The following is a 20,201-nucleotide window of genomic DNA, read 5'->3' on the forward strand; positions in this document are numbered from 1 at the left end:
AAAATCCTTAGCCAGGATCCCGTGGCCCCGACGCCGAGTCGCCATGCCCGCCGCGGCTTCCGTCCAGTGCTCCGTAGGCGGCGCCCTGGAGCAGGACGTAGGCACTCCTGTGGCGCGCGACTCGCTGGACAGTGGACACCCTCCACGCGGCATTCCGCGACGCGCGGGCGCGGTGGCGCAGGGAGACGCCGGCCCCTTCCTCGTCGGCGTGGAGGTACCCGCCGGCCACGCCGCTCCGCAGCCGCATGTGGGCCGTCTCTCCTGGGCTGGGCTCGCGAGCGCAGGTCGGTTGCTGGCAGGTGGGGTCGATGTGGGCCCGGATGCGTGAAGACCAGTCAACGCTCTAGCCAGTGACATGTGGGGCCGTGGATGGTGGTGTCCGACTGGGCACTATCGAGTTCGAGCCGGACACGAACACGAAGCGATCATATAACCCCAGCCTGGGCACTTCTCGGCAGCACATTCATTTGTGAAAGCGAAATCTTGGGAGAAGAAGATGGCTAGGCAGCGCAATGCAGCCCGCGCCGTCCTCCTCTCCGACGAGTCGTCTCGCGTCCTGCTGCGAGCTCAGGGCTTCCGGGACGCGGGGTCCATCGGGGCGACGAGCCCGGCGCCGCCGCCCGAGGTGACTGCGGCGCCGAGGAAGGCGCGGAGGAAGCTCGGCACGGCCTTCCGCTGCCCGGTCTGCAAGCGCGCCGAGAGCGTGGAGTGCCGGATCGACCCCAAGCGCAAGGTCGCCGAGGCCTCGTGCTGCGGCTGCGAGGCGAGCTACTCCACCGCCGCCGACGCGCTGACCGAGCCCATCGACGTCTACTGCGAGTGGGTCGACGAGCGCAGCCGTCGCGCCAGCGGGGGCGGCGGCGTCCGCAGGGACTACGACGGCGATGTCATGATGGCTGATGCGTGAGATACTCGTCAGAGAGTACGTCCTGCTGCGGAGTCGCTTCTCGAGCACGAGATCCGTCGGTTTGGTCAGACACCGCGACGGCGGCGGCGGCGGCGGCGAGGGGAAGGTAGCCGAGCTTGACACGGCCCCTCCACCTGACCCTTCAGCAGTCTCGACTCTCGAGTGCTGCATCGATCTCAACTCTCAAGCTGTCCACAACGACTGGATCCATGCGTACCGTGCCACCGTCGGCATCCGCCCGCCGCCGCTTGTGACCGTGTCGTATTTAGTTAGTTTCAGGTCATATCAACTTCTGTAATTTAACGTGTAAAAGTATCCAGGTTATTTTCAGAGAATATGCAACTATATACTCTCCAGCTGGTTGAATCTTGCACGATTTATTTGCTTTGAAGTTCTTCCAGTTTGATAATCGAGCCACCAAACATGCAGATGCAGTTGTCGTCTGACAATGAGTGCAATCTTACAGAAAATTTGACACGGTAAATTGTACAAAAACATGATATATTGTAAAACATACTGGTGAGACTCTGCCATCAGCAGCAAGGTTATAGGGCACTTCGTCAGGCTCTGTACTGACGGCTGACGCTCCCACAAGTGCATTGCTGCACAACTGACCATGAAATATGATAACTCAAACCTAGAAAAACCGAAGAGTGACAGCTACCAGCTACTGATAAACTAAGGTCAACCATCAGAAACCAAAACAACGGTTGTACTAACTAATAGAAGAATGATTACAAATATAAACCGTTCCCAGAGTCGCTTCACTTGCGAATGATAGCTTTAGCAGCCACTGCACCAGCCAGCGATATTGAACTAACAACGTTGCATTGCCAAAGCGAAAAAATATACAGTAAAACGGCATTCTTCATGAATAATTATGCTGGTGGACTCGTATCCAGTACAGTAAAACCGCAGCCGGACTAACAATGCATACAAATTTCTCCCCGAATGGCCGAATGTGAACGACTAACACCTAACACAAACAGCTAGATATGGTGAAAGTCTAAGCTTGATGAATTACGGAGACCACACTACGCCCTGAGTTTAAAAGTTCTTCTGACGTTTGCCGCAGTGCGATCAGGTATTATGATGACGCACAAGGCAGATGGCCTCTGCCCAATATGCTTACCATCTTCGCTTCCAATGAACATTAATCATACCTGTGGGTTGCTTGCTTGGTCTTTGCAATGCACAGCCATGCTCTCAAATTTATGACTAGCGATGAATAGGCATATACTCTCATATTGCCTCTCATATATGCGAGCACAAAGTACTTACGGGGAGTCCATACTGCATTACAACATGATGAGCATTTTTGGCTCTGACCTGGACAAAGCCAAGAGCCCAAAATTGCCTTGGTGTTGAGTGAAGTGATATGGAATATATGTAATAAAGGGAAATGTGGAAGTCATCCCTTTCTTGGAACATTGCACGTCTTTTTGTTAAAAAAAAGAACATTGCACATCTCTCAGGAAAGCTATCCTGGACAATTGCATGAACATAGTAACATAAGGTTCTTCACTTCTTCTACTTTAGTTGAACTAATGGTACTCCATCAGGCACACGAAATCAGCTTTGCGATAGTAGCACCAGTTAGCAAGGTACTAAATGCAAGCATTGTGGATAGAAATCTTGTCTATCTACTAGATTCAGTTTCAATTACAAAAAATAATCGGTTACTGAATTTTCTTTTAAGTTATACTCCAAATTCCAAGAATCTGCAACCTCATGGTATTACCAAAAAAAATTAGAAGTTAAGTACTTATCACGACAAGCACATTCAGGAAGATATTGGGATAATTGGATAAAGACAAGCCTTAAAACATACAAACGCCTGCATACAGAATGTTGACGTACAGTCGTACAACAAATATTTTGAACCGGCCACTAAAAAAACGTATTTTGAACTGGTAGTAACAGAGTTACACGACCAAATACTTAATTTCGAACTGAGACTGCTAGAGCTAAGCACTACAAATCATTAGTGTTGGCTTTTTCATGTTGAATTTCTTGCTGAACATGACAGATTTGAATAAATTGGGAAAAGAACATGATGAAAGCAATATTCCTTGTCCAAAGTCCAAACAGAGAAACTTGAGCTAAGTATAGTACTGACACTCTGCACGTGCTGATAGCATCATATTCACCAAAAACAAGCGGAGCAGTAAAGACTGCATGCCATATGCTTCGAAACAATGTCGTACCTCTCGAAGTTGCCCATGAAAGGTCTAACAATCTTTTTAAAGCCATTGCACATCATGCTGTAACGATTCCCCAAGCTTGCAAGCTGTTGTGCTTGCAGCGACTCACCAACAATTTCAATATCATCTTCATCCACCACTTAAGCTGACCATCTAGGTAAGATGTACCATTCAGGCACCTCACAAACAACAAGCGTATCAAACACTTTCATTACGTGGCAACACAGCACACTATCTCTCTGGAATTTACAGCAAGTGCAGCTATACACACCCTCCGACTTGTTCGCGGTGACTCTGAATGTTCTAGTGCCGTACAACGGCTCTCCAACTTGTCTGCGGTGACCCTGAATATTCTAGTGCCGTACAGCGGCTCTCCAACTTATCTGCGGTGACCCTAAATGTTCTAGTGCTGTTGTAACGGCTCTCGACAACATTTGTATGGAACCACATATATCAAATTATCCCCCTTGACGCGAATAATGTAGTAGCTGGAGCTCATATTGGAACACATTGAACAACTTCCTCGTGTAAACCTCCTTCATTTGGCGCTCCAAAGGGTGACCCGTCAAGTAGTGGGGGACTTTTGTGACCATATTTGCCTCTTGCAAATCCCGCTTGCCAAAAATCCTCTGCTGGATCTTCCTGTACTGCTGAACAAAGTTGTAAATTGAGTTCTTTGGGTTCACATAGCGCTTCAGGACAGCATTGAAGCCTTCACTTTGCGCTGTGGTCTGGAGGAAAGGGAAAAAGTACTGCATGAAATAAGTCGGGACCCAGCTATGCCTCATGTCATACAGACGCTTGAATCTCTCATCATCATTCAAGCCATGTTTATCTAAAAACACTTGCCACTTGCCCTCAAATTCGTTTGGCGAGAAGCTATTATCAAGACAATCCTTAAAGTCATGAGATAATTCTTACTTGCCATTCAAAAAAGAACACATGGTCTTCCTAGCATTCTCCATGATGTGGTACCTACAATTCCTATGGATTGATATGGTGAAAACTTCAGCAATAGCAGCTTTCATTGCAAGATCCTGGTCAGTTATGATGGTCACAGGATCTTTCCCACCCATCACTTTCTTAAACAACCATATAAAGCCATTAGTCTTCTCATTTCTCAAGAACCCGCAACCCACTATATAGTTAAACCATTCCTATCAATCCTTGAAAGTTTGTTTAACAAAAAATAAATTAGAGTTGACAACAACCAAAACTAAAGTTGCATGTATTTTCCAAGCAGCAACATTTTTTTCAAAAGAAGCACTTATGCATAACCATAATATCATTTTGTATATATTTGAAGCAACAACTTATAATTAGTTACACAACAAGTCAGTAATGGCATATCTTTTTTTAACATCAGCAACTTAAATTTGGTTCAGTCACATAGAAAGCCAGCGGTACAATTTTAGAGCTAAGCAGATTTGGGGACAGGGGGAGGGGGGTATTTTTTACCTATGAAAGGTGCATTGTATACATTTGTCAAATATGTTGTGTCAAAAGATATGCAATTGCCGCAGAGCTTATACACCTTCCTTGCTGCACCATCCACCCAAAATAAATTCTCAACCCTATCCTTGTCATCAAGAGTGTAATTGTAATAGAAGTCAGGATATTCCTTCTTCAACTCCTCGAAGTAATCAAGTGTGGCCTTCATATCTTTGCCTTTGTTTTCATCACGGTACTCAACACGCAGATTTTAGGTGTCACCCTCTGTGTATGGGCAATGCGCAATGCTACCGTACAACTCGCCCATTATCTGATAAGCTTGTGTAGTTCTAATGTTGCAGTCATGGAGTAGGTTGATGAAATCCTTCTCCTCACCTGGTATGTCTATGTGGGAATTAAGGTATTTTGTGAGCAAGAATTTTCTCACACGGACATGATTGTGTTCTTTTTCAAAGTGAACAACCTCCCACTAATTTTGAGATGTCCTCCTCATAATCATGCGAGCAGGACAACGCGTCCTATCAACATAATCTCCACGTCTTTCCCTCACTATCGTTTTCTCAGTAATAGGGCCATCAACAACAACTTTTTCCTTTTTGTTAACCTCAGATCCTTGTCACACAAATATGAATTTTGTTTTGTTCCCGCTCCTTTTCGACTCACGGGATGTGTCAGTCCTAATGGAGAATCTAGTATGCCTAGCGTAGGAATTGTAATAATCCCTAGCAGCATCTGAACTGTTGAAGGTCATGCCAACGAAGGGCTCTTGTGGAGTAGATAGAACCTCAACACCATCCTCAACATCAACTCCAAAAGTGGATATAGCACCTGTAGGTACTGTTATCCCACCAGACTCAACTTGCAGCGCCTCGGAAAAAAGCTGTTGTTGCTACTGAACATCAAAGTTGTTGCTATTGCCGTTCAGCATCCCAGTTGCTATTGTTGCTGCTGAGCACCCAAGTTGCTGCTGGGCATAGGTGGATTCATAATCTGCAGCATTGCGGCATCTGGAGTACGTACAGGTTTAAGCAACAGGGCTTCAGGCACCTCAGCAATCTCATCTTGCCCAATAACACCCGCATCTAGAATGTCAATAATAATAGGAAGTGGCTCAGCATTCAGATAAAAAAGACCCTTAAAAGGCATCTTCAAACTGCAAAACAAAAAACACAAACAAAAGGTTCAAATAGCCATGTTGGTGCTAGCATCGGGGATTATAACACACATTAAAGTAACAAAAACATAAGTTGATATCTAACAGAACACTAACAAAGCACAAAGCATAAGTTGCCACACCAAACATAGATGTTTCCATATAAATTGCCATATCAACCAAAAAATATCGACAGAATCTACAAAATCACACAGAATTGCAACTGTTGAAGCTAAATTTGCAGCAAAGCACGATGGAATCGTGCAGTGTTTTCACCAGAAAGATGCAAATTCACATAACCTCTAAAATCCGTCATGATTTTTTCTGCATATGCAAAATCGCAACATCGAGGTGAATTGCAGCAAGCAAGGACGGATTTACCTCAATACGGACCAGTTGGAGGGATTCGCCTTCTTCTCCAATAGGGATTCGTCCTTCCTTTCCACGGTTTTTGGGACGGGGGCGTAGGTGCAAATTAGACGGCGGTGGGAAGGAACTACAACGGAGCTGCAGATTTGGGAAGGGCACGGGAAACGGCGGCGTAGCCGTAGATGGATAGTTGTCTCTCCCCCGAAAATCGCGCCTCCAAGACACCTTCCCCGCTGATGCCGCCGTCCTTTCATGTTTTTTCTTTTTTGGTGGAAAGGCAAGGAAAGGAAAGAGGAGGAGCGACAGGGAAGGCAACTGGCGGGGTCGCGCGCTGCCCGGGTTAGCTCGATCCGAAGAAGATAGTTGACACGACACCGATCCGTGCGTAGCGTTGCGCCATGGCGAGAGACCTAGCGGCCGTGGACAATCTCCTAGCCACGACCAGCCGCTCCATCGCGTGGATCAAGGAGCTATCGGCTGGGACGAGGGAGATTCGCGGCGAGCTGGAGCGGATCGCCACCGTGGACGGCGACCGCTCGCCGATCACCTTTGCCGAGTTCATGGATGCGCTCAACGAGGTGCGCCGGATCGAGCACACCGTGATCCGCCCCGGGGTGGACATCGTCGAGCGAGACCTTGACAGCGTGCGAAGGTACCTGGCGGAGCACGGTGGAGCAGTCGTCGTCGGACATGCGGCGGTGGTTAATGCGCTGGCGAATCGACTCGAGCGCAGCTGCTTGTAAACTGTATCACTTTTATATGTGTTTAACTTGTCCGCTTAAATTCAGAATTAGAGTATATGAGCTGCTTTTAAATTAAAAATCTAGGGCAAAAATACTTGGCATATCTTGCTAATTGAAATCACTCGACTCTTGCAACTGGGCTGAGCAAGGCCTTGGCGGCCCAAGCCACTTTACACGCGCATTGCGGTCCAGCAGCCCAGTGGGCGGAGATCATAGAATTTCAGATGGGGCACTCCTTCCGTTTTCGTCTGCAAAGATTTATTCCGTTTTGTCAGAATAAAACGTTTTGGCCAACAAATACTCTCATTCAATTAAGCAAAATGATGAGGTACGTACAAGGCAAAAGCTGGCTATGTAGCTCTAAATAAAGAAATAGCATCAGTTCACTGTTACGTGAACGTGACTACGTGAGCCATTTGAACCCCTAACGCTGCTGCTAGGGTGCCGAAATGAGACAAGCAGCACTGATGACAACACACCTGCAAGAAGCCCACAAGACACTCAGATCGAAAACGCCCACCACAATTCACGCCCCTCTCGCCACGAAACCTCTGCATGTAGGCCCAAGCGAAGGACAGGAAAAGCACATGCAGCGTCTTCCCAAAGACACGAAGGCGTTCACGTCTCCGAGCGCGACACCCCCGGTCACGAGCAACCGGTGAAATGGTGTCCGTGAATCAACCAGTACCAGTCAGCCGCCGCAGATTCTTCCCCACGCCACGCAGCCAGGGGCCACTGAAAGCGCTTCGACCCCGTCCGTCCGTCCGTCCGTCCGCTGCACGGCGCTGCGTTTCCCGTGCACGCCCGCCCGTTCCGGTGTGTGTGGCTGGCAGCGTGGCGGCACCCCACCTCACCTCGGCGATCCCCCCACCCCGGATCCGTTTTTGCTGTGTGCTTCAAAACCAAAAACCCCTCCTCGCCTCCCATCCCTCTGCCACCCGCGAAGCGCGCCCCAGGCGGCACCGCACCGCGCACTCCACTCCACCCCACCCCACCACCGCGCGAGAAGAGAAGAGAAGAGAAGAGAAGAGACGACACGAGACGCGTCCTCCCCCCCCCCCCCCCCCCCCCCCCCCCTCCCCCCCCCCCCCCCCCCCCCCGCACCCGCAGCCTCCTGCCGCTCTCGGCGCTGCAATGGCGACGCCGGCCGTGGGCGCCGCGTGCCTCCTCCTCGCGCGGGCCGCCGGGCCGGGGCCCAGGCGGGGTAGCGGCGGCGGCGGCGACCAGGCGCGCCCGCGGCGGCTCCAGCGGGCGGTGCGCCGGCGCTGCGTCGCGGAGCTGAGCAGGGAGGGGCCCGCGCCGCGCCCGATGCCGCCGCAGTTTGCGCCCCCGCACGTGCCAGGCTTCCTCGCGCCGCCGCGGGACCCCGAGCCCGCGTCGACGCCGCCGCCCGTGCCCGAGGACGACCTCGGGGACCTCGATCTCGACCTCGAAGGTAAGAGTGTTCAGATGGCTGCTGATCGGTTCGTTCGTGCAGCACGAAATGGTCTGGGGAGTTGGGTAGACTTTTGAAGGGTGAATTTGTGTTGAATTGATCCTTTGTTAGTATTAATCGAATATATGTGATTAATATTATCATGAAAAAAAAATCGGAACCCGGATACTTGGCGGCGTCTGTATTGGATCATGAGACGATGGGGTTCAGGGTGGCGTGTCGATACCTCGGTATGATGCAGGGCACAACAGAGGTTTCGAGGGCCGTGCACGTGGTTGGATCTGAGCAGATAGATACGGAGTATTTACTAGTAGGAAGAGGTGTAGGGTATGGGGCTAACTCACACATATGTGATATGTCCTTGGAAGTAGGGCAAAATTGTCTAGTCTGTCTCTTCCGTGGCTTGGTGGTGCCTGGTGGGCAATTGTAAACCTGCGTTGCAAGTGGTTGTACTCCACGGAATATGCTAACAGAACCTTGTGGTATCATATCAGTTTGCCTGAAGCTGACTTCACTGAATCAACAACCCTCAAGGAAAGATGAAAATAGGGAGTGAGCGTCATTTAGTGAAACACTGAGACTGAAGAATGGAATGTCCGGATTTTAGCCAGTTGATAGAAACTAGAAAGAACTTTCAGCAGAGAGGTGTCATGGAATGACAGTATCTATATGTTTAGTTGCAAAATTAAAAAAACGCACTTGGAATTTATCTTAGGATCCTTAGATTATTGATATCTTGTCAGTTACCATATTCTAGAAGGGACATATGCACCTTTCACTGGTCTGCTAGTTCCAATTTGGTACGAATCTATTCTTTTGGGTACTTGCGGGATATTTATTCATATGCTGTTGGCCCACCTTGCTCTCTTCCTTGGACCACGACTCTTTTTTTGTTTTCGTGTATGTATTAAACAACACTCTTTGACCATACTATCGAATTATTTAGGAAACCAGTGAGCATCTGGCAACCTTGATTTGTCATTTAGCTGAGAACAGAATGTTGGCAGCACCATTATTATTCACTCCTAGACTTGCATGATGGATCAAGAAACCATCTTCTTGTTTTTATTTGACATCCTGCTAATATTTTTCCTCTGCTCTGGTGTTAACAAATATACAATCCTTTATTTCACATACAGGGATTGCTGAAGATTCCATCAATGACACAGTAGTTGTGGCAAGTGAGGAAGACTTAACGATCATGGTTGGAAAGGAGCAAGCTCGAGCTAAAATAACACATAGCATTGTCTTTGTAACTGGTGAAGCTTCTCCTTATGCGAAATCAGGGGGTCTAGGAGATGTTTGTGGTTCACTACCAGTTGCTCTTGCTGCTCGTGGTCATCGTGTGATGGTTGTAATGCCAAGATATTTAAATGGTACCTCTGATAAAAATTATGCAAATGCATTTTACACTGAGAAGCACATTCGGATTCCATGCTTTGGCGGTACTCATGAAGTAACCTTTTTCCATGAGTATAGAGACTCTGTTGATTGGGTAAGTATTCAATCACCGTATTGTTTCTGATGAAAATTAATAACTTGCTACCTTTGTCTGTTAGACTGCTGACTTTAAGTCTTGTGAGTTTCTTGACATATACATCTTCTGATGTTACTTGTGTATTTAATGTTATTCATCACATAGTCTTCAGCATCATGGACAACATGCAGTATTTTCCAGATTAAGACGAGGAGGGTTCCACAATGCTTGATATGATGTGTCCATGAAACTAGTACACTTGTGCCCCTGGTCCTAGGGTCTTATGCATCCATGGTCTTGCATTTGTGTTGGCAAAAATGATACTGACTAAAAAGATGACCACTAGATGATAAGGATTAACAATTAATGACATGCTCAAAGTAGCAGTAAACTTTCAAAAGGTTGCTTTGGTGGGTTTCTTGATATCGCTTTTTGCAGGAGCGTCTGGTTTTAATACATGTTTTTCTTCTTATTGTTATTGCAATTGGTGATTGAAGAATTCTTTTATGTTTTGGGGCTTTTTTTTTTATTCAATCTAATTTTGTCATTTGTTAGGTGTTCGTTGACCACCCCTCCTATCACAGACCTGGAAATATATATGGAGATAAGTTTGGTGCTTATGGTGATAACCAGGTAAGAAGCTTGTTAGATTAAGCTCCTATTTGAACTGTTTAAGTTCTATCACAAAATTGATCAAGTGATTTATATCTTGCAGTTCAGATACACACTCCTTTGCTATGCTGCATGTGAGGCTCCTTTGGTCCTTGAATTGGGAGGATATATTTATGGACAGAATTGCATGTTTGTTGTGAACGATTGGCATGCCAGCCTTGTGCCAGTGTATGTTCTGAATCTACTCATCTTAATCCTGCAAGCCTACACCTTTATTCATTGTCCTCAGAGCTCATGCCATATTACAATAACATTCATCGAATTTTTTTCCCTGCTTATCAGTTCTGTGTAACATTTTTAGGATTAACTAATAATTTAGTGCAGCAAGAAAATTTTGTTAAGATAGTTAAGTTTTGTAGTCAACTTATTCTGGTAATGCTAGTTCTTAGCCTATCAGTTGCAAATACTCTGAGTCATCCCTTTTACTTCGAAACAGGAGGGCATGGTTTGGACAGCAGTGGCATGTCGCTGCACATGATATCTGTGAAATGACAATCATTTAATTTCAAGAGATTGATTTATGTGGTAAAATGTAAAACCTGATCTTTTGTGGGACCAATAAAGACTTACACAACACTAAGCATACACAATAAGCAGAAGAGTTTAGTAGTCTTGCTCTTGCATCATACTGTTGTCATACAAGTTTTCAGATGATACTTATTTCTTTTGACGCGTTTTGCATGGTTTTCCGTTAGCTTCAATGCTAAATTAGCTTCCATTATGTAATCAGTTTAGTCCTAACCTTGATGTTGTTTATTTCAGCCTTCTTGCTGCAAAATATAGACCATATGGTGTTTATAAAGACTCCCGCAGCATTCTAGTAATACATAATTTAGCACATCAGGTTTGAGCCTACCAGTTTCCATTGTCTATATACAGGTTGGTGATACAGTTACTCAGCACTGTGTTTTTTTTCTTTCCATTTTGGTAGGGTGTGGAGCCTGCAAGTACATATCCTGACCTGGGGTTGCCACCTGAATGGTATGGAGCTCTTGAGTGGGTATTCCCTGAATGGGCAAGGAGGCATGCCCTTGACAAGGGTGAGGCGGTTAATTTTTTGAAAGGTGCAGTTGTGACAGCAGATCGAATCGTGACTGTCAGTAAGGTGATATTACATATAACAACTTTATGTAAATAGCTTTTACAAGATGTTCTTCCTTCAATCTGGGTGTTGCATGTCTTCCACTTTTCATTTATGTTTCATTTCCAGGGTTATTCGTGGGAGGTCACTACTGCTGAAGGTGGACAAGGCCTCGATGAGCTGTTAAGTTCCAGGAAAAGTGTATTGAACGGTAATGATATTCATGTACTTATTTTTTTCGACTGTTTTGTGGAAACAACCGAGTGGGATGATAAGAGTTACTCCCTCCAATCACAAATAAGTAACTTATCTGGGGTTGTCTTAAGTCAATCATTCCAAAGTTTAGTTACAAAATACTTTCTGTGTGTTGAATTCAAATATCTGAAAATGGTATGAGTTGAATTATCTTGAAATGTAGTTCCATAAAAGTATGCTCTTTCTATGATTTGTAAATATTATTTAACAAAAATTATTAGTTAAATCTGTGTTTTGGAAATCATTTTTGTTTTCAAATGTCACCTATTTGTGACTGGAGGGAGTAATTCAATATAAATCTATTGTGCAGGAATTGTAAATGGAATTGACATTAATGATTGGAACCCTGCCACAGACAAACATATCCCTTGTCATTATTCTGCTGATGACCTCTCTGGAAAGGTACGCTGATAGTTGGTATAACTGCCTCCTATGTTTAATCTCTGCCTCCCATTTCTCAAATTTCTCTCACTCACTAATCCTTTGTAGCATGTCATTGTTGCTTTAGGCCAAATGTAAAGCTGAATTGCAGAAGGAGCTGGGTTTACCTATAAGGCCTGATGTTCCTCTGGTTAGATTCCAATGCTTCAGACATCAATTTTTTTAAAAAAAAGTATAGTGGATTGACTTTAGCTTGATTTACAGATTGGCTTCATTGGAAGATTGGATTATCAGAAAGGAATTGATCTCATTAAACTTATCATGCCAGATCTCATGCGGGAAGACATTCAATTTGTAAGTGCTGATTCTTTTCTGTGACTGTAAGCTCGAAACTGAGTCAAAAACATTCAATTTGTGATGATCTTTTTTTTAATAATATCCTTGTGCGGATTTGCTTTCTCTATTCCAGTCCTCTCTTTTCAACTTTGATATTTATGATAGCTCACAAATGGCGCTAATAAGTTCTTGCATAAGAATTTTTTTAAAAGGAGGGGCTATGGGCCTCTATGACCTTCAACATGTTTCTTCCTGGAAGACTAAATAACATTTTGCACACATGCATGTGTCCACGCTTCAAGAAACAGAATTTATCTAACAATATCTCAGCCGTAGCTGTGGGTTGTGGAAACTAGAACCATGTCCATATTCTTCTCGCGAATTCTTTGCTTATTTTTTTTACTTTGAACTGAAGGCTGATGAAGAATAGGGGTTGAGGTGGTTTAGAAGTTTTGAGTTGCCCTCTTTGTGCCCACAACTAGAGTTGACCAATGAAAAAATATTCTTATCTTATTTAATGTAGGCCATGCTTGGTTCTGGTGACCCAGAGCTTGAAGACTGGATGAGATCTACAGAGTCGAACTTCAGGGATAAATTTCGTGGATGGGTTGGATTTAGTGTTCCGGTTTCCCACCGAATAACTGCAGGGTATACAAACAACCCATTGCCAAAGAACTCACTTGTCATCTTGTAAATACAAACACATTTTATATTATAGATACTGATATCTCCCTTTTTGTACAGCTGCGATATATTGTTAATGCCGTCCAGATTTGAACCTTGTGGTCTCAATCAGCTATATGCTATGCAGTATGGTACAGTTCCTGTTGTTCATGCAACTGGGGGGCTTAGAGTAAGACAGTTATCCTTTAATAATGGCTTGTAATATCAGTACCAAGGCAGAATGTTTATTCACCTTCTTTTTTGAACAGGACACCGTGGAGAACTTCAACCCTTTTGGTGATAACGGGGAGCAAGGTACAGGGTAAGAACCTCTCCATTTTAGAGTATTTGCATGTTTTTTCCATTCTTGTCTGGAATCAATTGAATGCTTGCAATGGTTTCTGTAGCTTGCTCCTTTCATCTATGAACTGATCAAGTTTCACTGCGTATATATTTTACAGGTGGGCGTTCGCACCCCTAACAACAGAAAACATGCTGTGGGTGAGTTCCCGTTAAACTCGAATCCTTGAATTCTGTTAGTATCTTGGCTATAGAATGGCCTGACTCCTTGTACCTTAATGGCCCTTTTTGTGTGCCAAACATTGTTGAACTCAGTTGTGTTAACACCATCCAACTAGCTGATTCTGCTAATGACAATGTGTAACTGGATTTACGGGAAAAGTTGCTTGATTCTGGCCTCTTGTTAGTATATGAGAATTGGTACTTACTGGGAAATGAAACCCTGAAAAATATAGTTCATACAAATAAAATATGAATGCAGCAGCTACCCCCTCACCCTGGTTCAACACTGCTAATTTGTGCCAGGTGCATGATGTGCATTACATGTTTGATACATGTTTCTGATGAGCAAATAGAGCTTTAATTTTGTTTTCTTTTTGTTCAATACTTCAATACAAGTGATCTGTAAAGATTTTGATTAAAACTTCAACTCATTCACATTTCACTTCAATCAATGATGTTACTACTCTGTCCAGAATGTTATGCATGTACTAATTAATTTCTTTGACCTTGACTAATATGTTATAGAACCTAGCCTGGAAACTATCAGTTACCAAAGCTGCAAGTTTCTTCTAAAACAATTGAGATTAGTGTAGAGAGTTTATGCACCCCTGGTTTCAGGATTCATTTGTTTACTGTTTTATTAAAATGCAGTGCTTATATTATCTCAATCCAACAATAGTAAAACAAACCACTGTCGTAATGGGGCAAAGCATTTCATAATTCTGATTTTGACGCTTTAATGCGCTTTGCAGACATTGCGAACTGCAATTTCGACATATCGGGAACACAAATCTTCCTGGGAGGGACTCATGAAGCGGGGCATGTCTAAAGACTTCACATGGGACCATGCCGCGGAGCAATATGAACAAATCTTCCAGTGGGCCTTCATCGATCAACCTTATGTCCGGTAAAAAAAAAAGGGAAGCACAAGTGGCATCTCTTGAAGATCTTCGGTCCATCATTCTTCCATGAGTCGAAGGATGAGTGAAAAACCCTGTACATACACGGAACTGTGGAAGCAAACCGGCTATACCCGCCACTGTTCAGGTCAGCCTTATGGCCCCTGCTGCTGTGGCTGGTTTGTCTCAAAGGACGTGATGCAGTGCCAAGTCCAGATGAATGACAGTTTCGAAGAATAAGGAGGATGCTGGAAGCGGTCCCGCGCAGGCAGCCTCGCAATGGTACATATGCAATCAACTGGATTCTGCTTCCGTTATACCATTCGCTGTTTCCTTAAGATTGTTGCTCATGACATGTTGTCCTTTGCTCCCGTAAGGGTTCATCACTTTTGACCCTTTAGAGAACCATGCCTCGTACGTTTTTCTTGATGAACTGCCTGACGGAGGGCCTTGTTGTGCGCGTTCTCTGCCATTTTACTAAAGATGATCACTGCTAACGGCACATCTTCAGTGTCAAGTGTGTCCGTACGTCGAAAGCGTAGCTGTGAATGTGATGGTATCAAAGAATATCGTAAAGCTCAAGCCGCTCGTCTGGTGTGCCTTGTATCCGCGGGCATCGGCTTGCATGTTTCAGGAGCTTTATCCTTGGCGTGGCGTGACCACACACTGTCCGCTTGGTCAGTAACCTTCCAAACAAGGGCATTGGAGCCTTCGGGGCACCATGCCTAGAGCCTGGCGGGGAAACTTGCAGGGCCTCCATTCCGGACCCGACATCAGTTTGGGATCGATCCTTGATCGTCGTGTCTGTCCAACTTGGATTCCTAAACAACCAGTTATTAAATTGTTGGATTTGTTTCACATGAGTTAAATGTTTAATTTAACATTTTAACTGAGCCTGACCAGGAAGAAACGCGCACTCTGAAACTTCACCTCACTGTGTCAGTTTGAACTCTGAAGTTTTTGACTGCCCAAAACTACCGCTTTTCCCTTTGCGAAGATAAGGTCAATCTCAGCCATTTCTCACTCTCTAGCCTCATATCTAGGATCAAGATGGGACATGCAGCGTTGATGCATAAACTTTTTTTTTCCTCACACACGGTGGGGCCGTAGGGACGCTGAACGGACGTGTTCAGGGGCAGATCCCACACTGCTGAATCCTTATTCCTCCATGTCACGTAAGCTGCTTGCCTGCCTCTGATCACGCCAAGCAAGGGATTACTGGCGAACTCAGAAACATTAGCATTGTCCTCACGGCCCTTTCAATCAAGGCCTATAAAACCACCCCACCGCGCCATGTCACCCAAACCACCGATCACCCTTCAGTTCACCACCACCACCACCACCTGGAAGGCAGGAAGCCAGGAACCAAAGCGAAAATGAGCAAAGACGCCAACTTGGTCGAAGACGCCAACTTGGTCGCCGACGCCGCATCACCAGCACCAGAGCTCGGGCATGAGAAGCCCGAGCGCGAGGAGCCGCCCCGCGCACCCGCGCGCGCGGCCGCTGCGCCGCCGCCGCTGCCGTACCAGGAGATGCTGAGGTCGACGGCGTACGAGCGGATGCGCGCGGAGCACCCCGAGGAGTTCGCGCCGGTCAGCGTCTTCTTCACGCACGACCCGCGGAGCGCCATCGACCGCCGCAAGGGCTTCCGCGTCAAGGCCGCGCTCGTCTACGAGGCCGTCACGGGCCACCACTCCGACGACCACACGCGCGCCAACAGCCTGCTCCTCGCCCTCGCCAATGAATGCCATTCCAGAATAATCCAGGTACCGACCGGCGATGCAGCAGGTACTCCATCATTCGCCCAGCTCCCGGCGCCCACCATTACCTTCTTTCAGTGTTCACTCATATCTCTGCCTCTTTCTCAGCCACAGCCGGAGGAGCAGGAGATGCTTCACCCGGGGATGCTCTTCGGACTCCGAGACCTGATAACCAAGAAACCGACGACAAGGGAAAAAGCAACAACGCACCAGCGGCGGAGCTCACCGACGAGGGCTGGGACGAGAGGCAGAAGCGCGTCGTGGACGGGATCTTCCTCGTCGTCGGCTTCCTGCCGAAGCTCAACGAGGCGATCGCCAAGAGCGGCGGCGACCGCGACGGCGTAGACGAGACCTTCAAGTCGCAGCACATGCACGACATCGTCACGGACGTGGTCAAGCTCGAGAACCAGCTCCCGTTGCGGGACCTGCTCGACGTGGCCGGCGTCGTCGAGGCCGCGGTCAGGGAGACGGTCGCCGGCGCCGGCGAGTACAAGCTGCCCTACGCCATGGACAGCTTCGGCGACGTGGTCCGCGACTTCTGCTGGTACTACTCGCCCTTCTCCTCCTCGAGGAAGGCCGCGGCGAGCCCGTTCAAGAGCGTGGCCGCCGACGACGCCATGGCGGCGCGCACGCTCCTGGACTGCCTGCACATGAGCGTGGTGAAGCCGCCGCCGCCGCCGCAGGGGGCGGGCGCGAGCGGCGGCGGCGCCACCGGCCGGCCGTCCCGCATGCCCACGGCGCGGGAGCTCCGGCGGTCGGGGGTCCGGATCCAGGCCTCCGAGACCGGCCGCGCCGAGGTCGAGTTCGCGCAGCCGGCGGTGCGGCTGCCGGCGCTGGTGTACGACTTCAAGCTGGCCACGGTGGCCCGGAACCTCCTTGCGCGGGAGTACGACGAGCAGAGCAAGCCGGTGACGCGCTACTTCCAGATGATGAACGAGCTCGTGGAGGACGCCGCCGACGTCCGGATCCTCCGCGGCGCCGGCGTGGTCCGCGGCGGGTCCGGCGGCGGCGCGCAGCCGCAGGAGGTGCTCAGGCTGGTCAAGGGCATCGACAGGCACGCCACGTACCCGTCCGTGTACATGGCCATGGACCGGGAGATCGAGAAGGTGAGGAAGTACCACGACCAGAGGATGGCGAGCTTCTTCGTCCGCAACCGCCCCGGCGTCATCTGGGCATCGTCGGTCGCCGCCATCTCGGTGGTCGCCATCGTCGCCGCGAGGAGGAATCGGGGGTGAGCCGGAGAAGACGAGCGAATCAGTATATACGCAGCAAAAAAAAAAACAGTGCTGTCACGTATACGTACGTACATTGTACATAGATATTGTCACTTGATGTGTTGTAAGGTGTATCATGGTTCATATACAAATACACCGATTAGCGGAATACGACTACTGTCTACTGATATAAGGCAATAATAAAGTCGAACGCGTGTGCTAGCAAGAATAGTAGCAAGCAAATTGAACATTGGGCTTCGTCAAATTGCTAATCTTTGACGTGAGTTTCGCCGAGTTGTTGCCACTCTTTTCGTTTCATACAGCGCTTATTAGCCACTTTGGACGATTATACCCCGACCACCTGTGTCAAGGCAATCATATTCTTCAAGCTCTCTTCTTTGCCATCGACCATCGTCAGCCGACCATCGATCTCCAACATCCTTCCCTCTCGGCCTGTCAACTCTTTCCATCATAATCCCTGTTGTCTTCCTTCCTACTTGTTTCCATTTTAATATAAAGTGAACTAATAATTAGCTTATTTTATACGTCATTATCGGATTTAGTGATCGGCAGTCCACCAGGGATTACCCAAGTGGTAGATTTGTAGGTAGGGGAGATCGTAAGACTAAGAACTCGAAGGTAACATAGAGACGCAAGGTTTTAGATAGGTTTGGGCTTCCGGAGAGTAATACCCTACGTCCTGTGTTCTGGTGGATTGTATTACTGGTATGGGACGTGAAGAGTTGATGTTCGTTGGGTTGAGGTAAGTTACCCTCGAGGGGTGTCCCTGGCCGCCTTATATTGGCTGACGACCTAGGGATAGGATCTAATCCTAGTCGGTTGTTACGTGGAAAGCAATCTGAGTCGAACTACAACAAGTATACCGTGATATCCGAGCAGAATCCGTTCATCCGGCCTTCGGACTTGTGCTCCACGTATCTTCATGCCTTGGTCCGCACGGCGTGGTCGGGCGGGCCCACCTGTCAGGGCCGACCAGTATCCTAATCGGTGGGGACCCGTGGGTACCCTTATCCCTCAAGCCCCCGAGCAATGTGGAGTCGAACAGGAGCCTGGTAGATGCACAATGAAGCTTGTAATGCACTCAGCTGAAGTTACGGTGTCATCATAGTGACAAAGAGGCTGCGCAGTGCTCAAAAAAGAAGAAAAATTGAAGCTTCCACAGGCGTATGACAAAATGCGCATGTCTATGCGACTGCCGAGCTCTGGGATGTCTAGCATCCTGTAGATCGAAGGGAAGCACATGGAGGGTGTCGCAAGACGCACTCCATGTGAAGTAGCCTCCGAGCATTGAAGCGATTAAAGTAATCGGTCCAATGGTCAAGAATCTGATGTATGGTTTCTGTCGTAAAACGGATCCAAATATAACTCCCAGCCCCCGAGCGTGAGGGCTGGTGGAGCTGCAGAGGCACGTCGACCTGAAATAGGTGCCCAACCCCCAAGCACGAGGACTGGCGGAGACGCGGAGGCACGCTGACTTGAAGTAGGCGTCGAGCCCTTGAGCGCGAGGACTAGCGGAGCCGCGGAGGCACGCCGACCTGAAACAGGAGCCCAGCCCCTGAGCGCAAGGACTGGCAAAGCCAAAAAGGCACGCCAACCAAAGTAAGGCGCCCAGCCCCCGAGCTTAGGAGCCGACTGAGTCGCGAAAGTACGCGGAGTTGCCTCCCGCCCGAGCCAAAGAGGTCGGCTGGGCATCGGGAGGCATGCTGAGTCGTCTATGGCACCTAGCCCCCGAGCTTGGGAGCCGGCCGAGCCACGGAAGCATGCCGAGTCGCCTACCGCCCCGAGCCAAAAAGGTCGGCTGGGCAACGGGAGGCACGCTGAGTTGTTTGTGGCACCCAGCCCTCGAGCCTGGGAGCCGAACAAGTCACAGAAGCACTTCAAGTCACCTCCCGCACCCAGCCCTCGAGCCTGGGAGGTCGGCCGGGTAGCAGGAAGCACGCCGAGTCGTTTTTTAGCTGTAAAAGTAGAATGCAATTATTATGTAGCATACTCTATAACATTTAGTAATTGAATAACTCAGAGTTTTATTCGACGTATAAATAAATCTTTGCACGTCCTGCTCTTGTAGGCCATGTAATTTCCTCGAGTAATTAGCCTGTTATGTTTAAGCACCTAGCCTTGCTTAGCCAGCAGTCTGCTGAGAGCAGATCTCGAGCTTGTAGACGGGGCATCACAAGATGAGTCGAGGTTTCACGGATTAAAGCGTGTGCTATCCAAGTACTTTAGCAATGTGCTGTCCAAGTACTTTAGCAACCGTTAAGAGAGACGAACAAGCCGCAAAGCGGTCGGAACTATGCGGAAAAGCAAAGAGCGTGCATTGGGCACTCATAGGGTGCAACCCCCGACTGCCCATGTAGTGGACGGACCAAGTTTTATAAGCAGTCAGAGGTGCGATCAGAGTGGTCAACGAAAGTCATGAAGACATATGAGAATTGAGGCACGTGGAGATATACGAAAGCCGTAAAATAATATATGACTTAGCTTGGTTCATGGTCGAGTCGAAGAATGCACCAAGTCGGCTGAAGGCCTTGATGAAGAGACCGTTGTGGAGTGCGCCAAGAATGTCACAACGCTTTTGAAGACGCACTTCCTCCGGCTGGCCGTGGGGCGCGTCGGAACGGGCGTTGCCGAGGACTTTGATGCTGATAACCTCATGG

General features: G+C 47.9%; 2 protein-coding genes across 2 annotated transcripts; both read left to right on the forward strand.

Annotated features, from left to right (window-relative positions):
* The first annotated feature begins 7,925 nt into the window (after positions 1–7,925).
* LOC117852547 (starch synthase 1, chloroplastic/amyloplastic) lies at positions 7,926–15,066 on the forward strand. Its single transcript, XM_034734670.2, has 15 exons — positions 7,926–8,263; positions 9,403–9,758; positions 10,296–10,373; positions 10,456–10,580; positions 11,175–11,256; positions 11,344–11,517; positions 11,623–11,704; positions 12,059–12,150; positions 12,257–12,319; positions 12,394–12,483; positions 12,989–13,113; positions 13,210–13,318; positions 13,398–13,450; positions 13,590–13,629; positions 14,403–15,066. Exons 1-15 carry the CDS (start codon positions 7,963–7,965, stop codon positions 14,559–14,561), a joined length of 1,929 nt encoding a protein of 642 aa, XP_034590561.1. The 5' UTR covers positions 7,926–7,962; the 3' UTR covers positions 14,562–15,066.
* Positions 15,067–15,207: 141 nt separating this feature from the next.
* On the forward strand, positions 15,208–17,766 carry LOC117852548 (uncharacterized). Its single transcript, XM_034734671.2, has 2 exons — positions 15,208–16,337; positions 16,418–17,766. Exons 1-2 carry the CDS (start codon positions 15,926–15,928, stop codon positions 17,542–17,544), a joined length of 1,539 nt encoding a protein of 512 aa, XP_034590562.1. The 5' UTR covers positions 15,208–15,925; the 3' UTR covers positions 17,545–17,766.
* Positions 17,767–20,201: the final 2,435 nt, after the last annotated feature.

The sequence above is a fragment of the Setaria viridis genome, chromosome 4 (assembly GCF_005286985.2).
Source record: "Setaria viridis chromosome 4, Setaria_viridis_v4.0, whole genome shotgun sequence".
Taxonomy (NCBI): Eukaryota; Viridiplantae; Streptophyta; class Magnoliopsida; order Poales; family Poaceae; genus Setaria; species Setaria viridis.

Coding starts and splice junctions, on each gene's coding strand:
- LOC117852547 (XM_034734670.2), top strand. CDS start 7,963: ATGGCGACGCCGGCCGTGGGCGCCGCGTGCCTCCTCCTCGCGCGGGCC. Junction 10,581..11,174: donor CATGCCAGCCTTGTGCCAGT/GTATGTTCTGAA, acceptor TGTTTATTTCAG/CCTTCTTGCTGCAAAATATA. Junction 11,705..12,058: donor CAGGAAAAGTGTATTGAACG/GTAATGATATTC, acceptor TCTATTGTGCAG/GAATTGTAAATGGAATTGAC.
- LOC117852548 (XM_034734671.2), top strand. CDS start 15,926: ATGAGCAAAGACGCCAACTTGGTCGAAGACGCCAACTTGGTCGCCGAC. Junction 16,338..16,417: donor ACCGACCGGCGATGCAGCAG/GTACTCCATCAT, acceptor CCTCTTTCTCAG/CCACAGCCGGAGGAGCAGGA.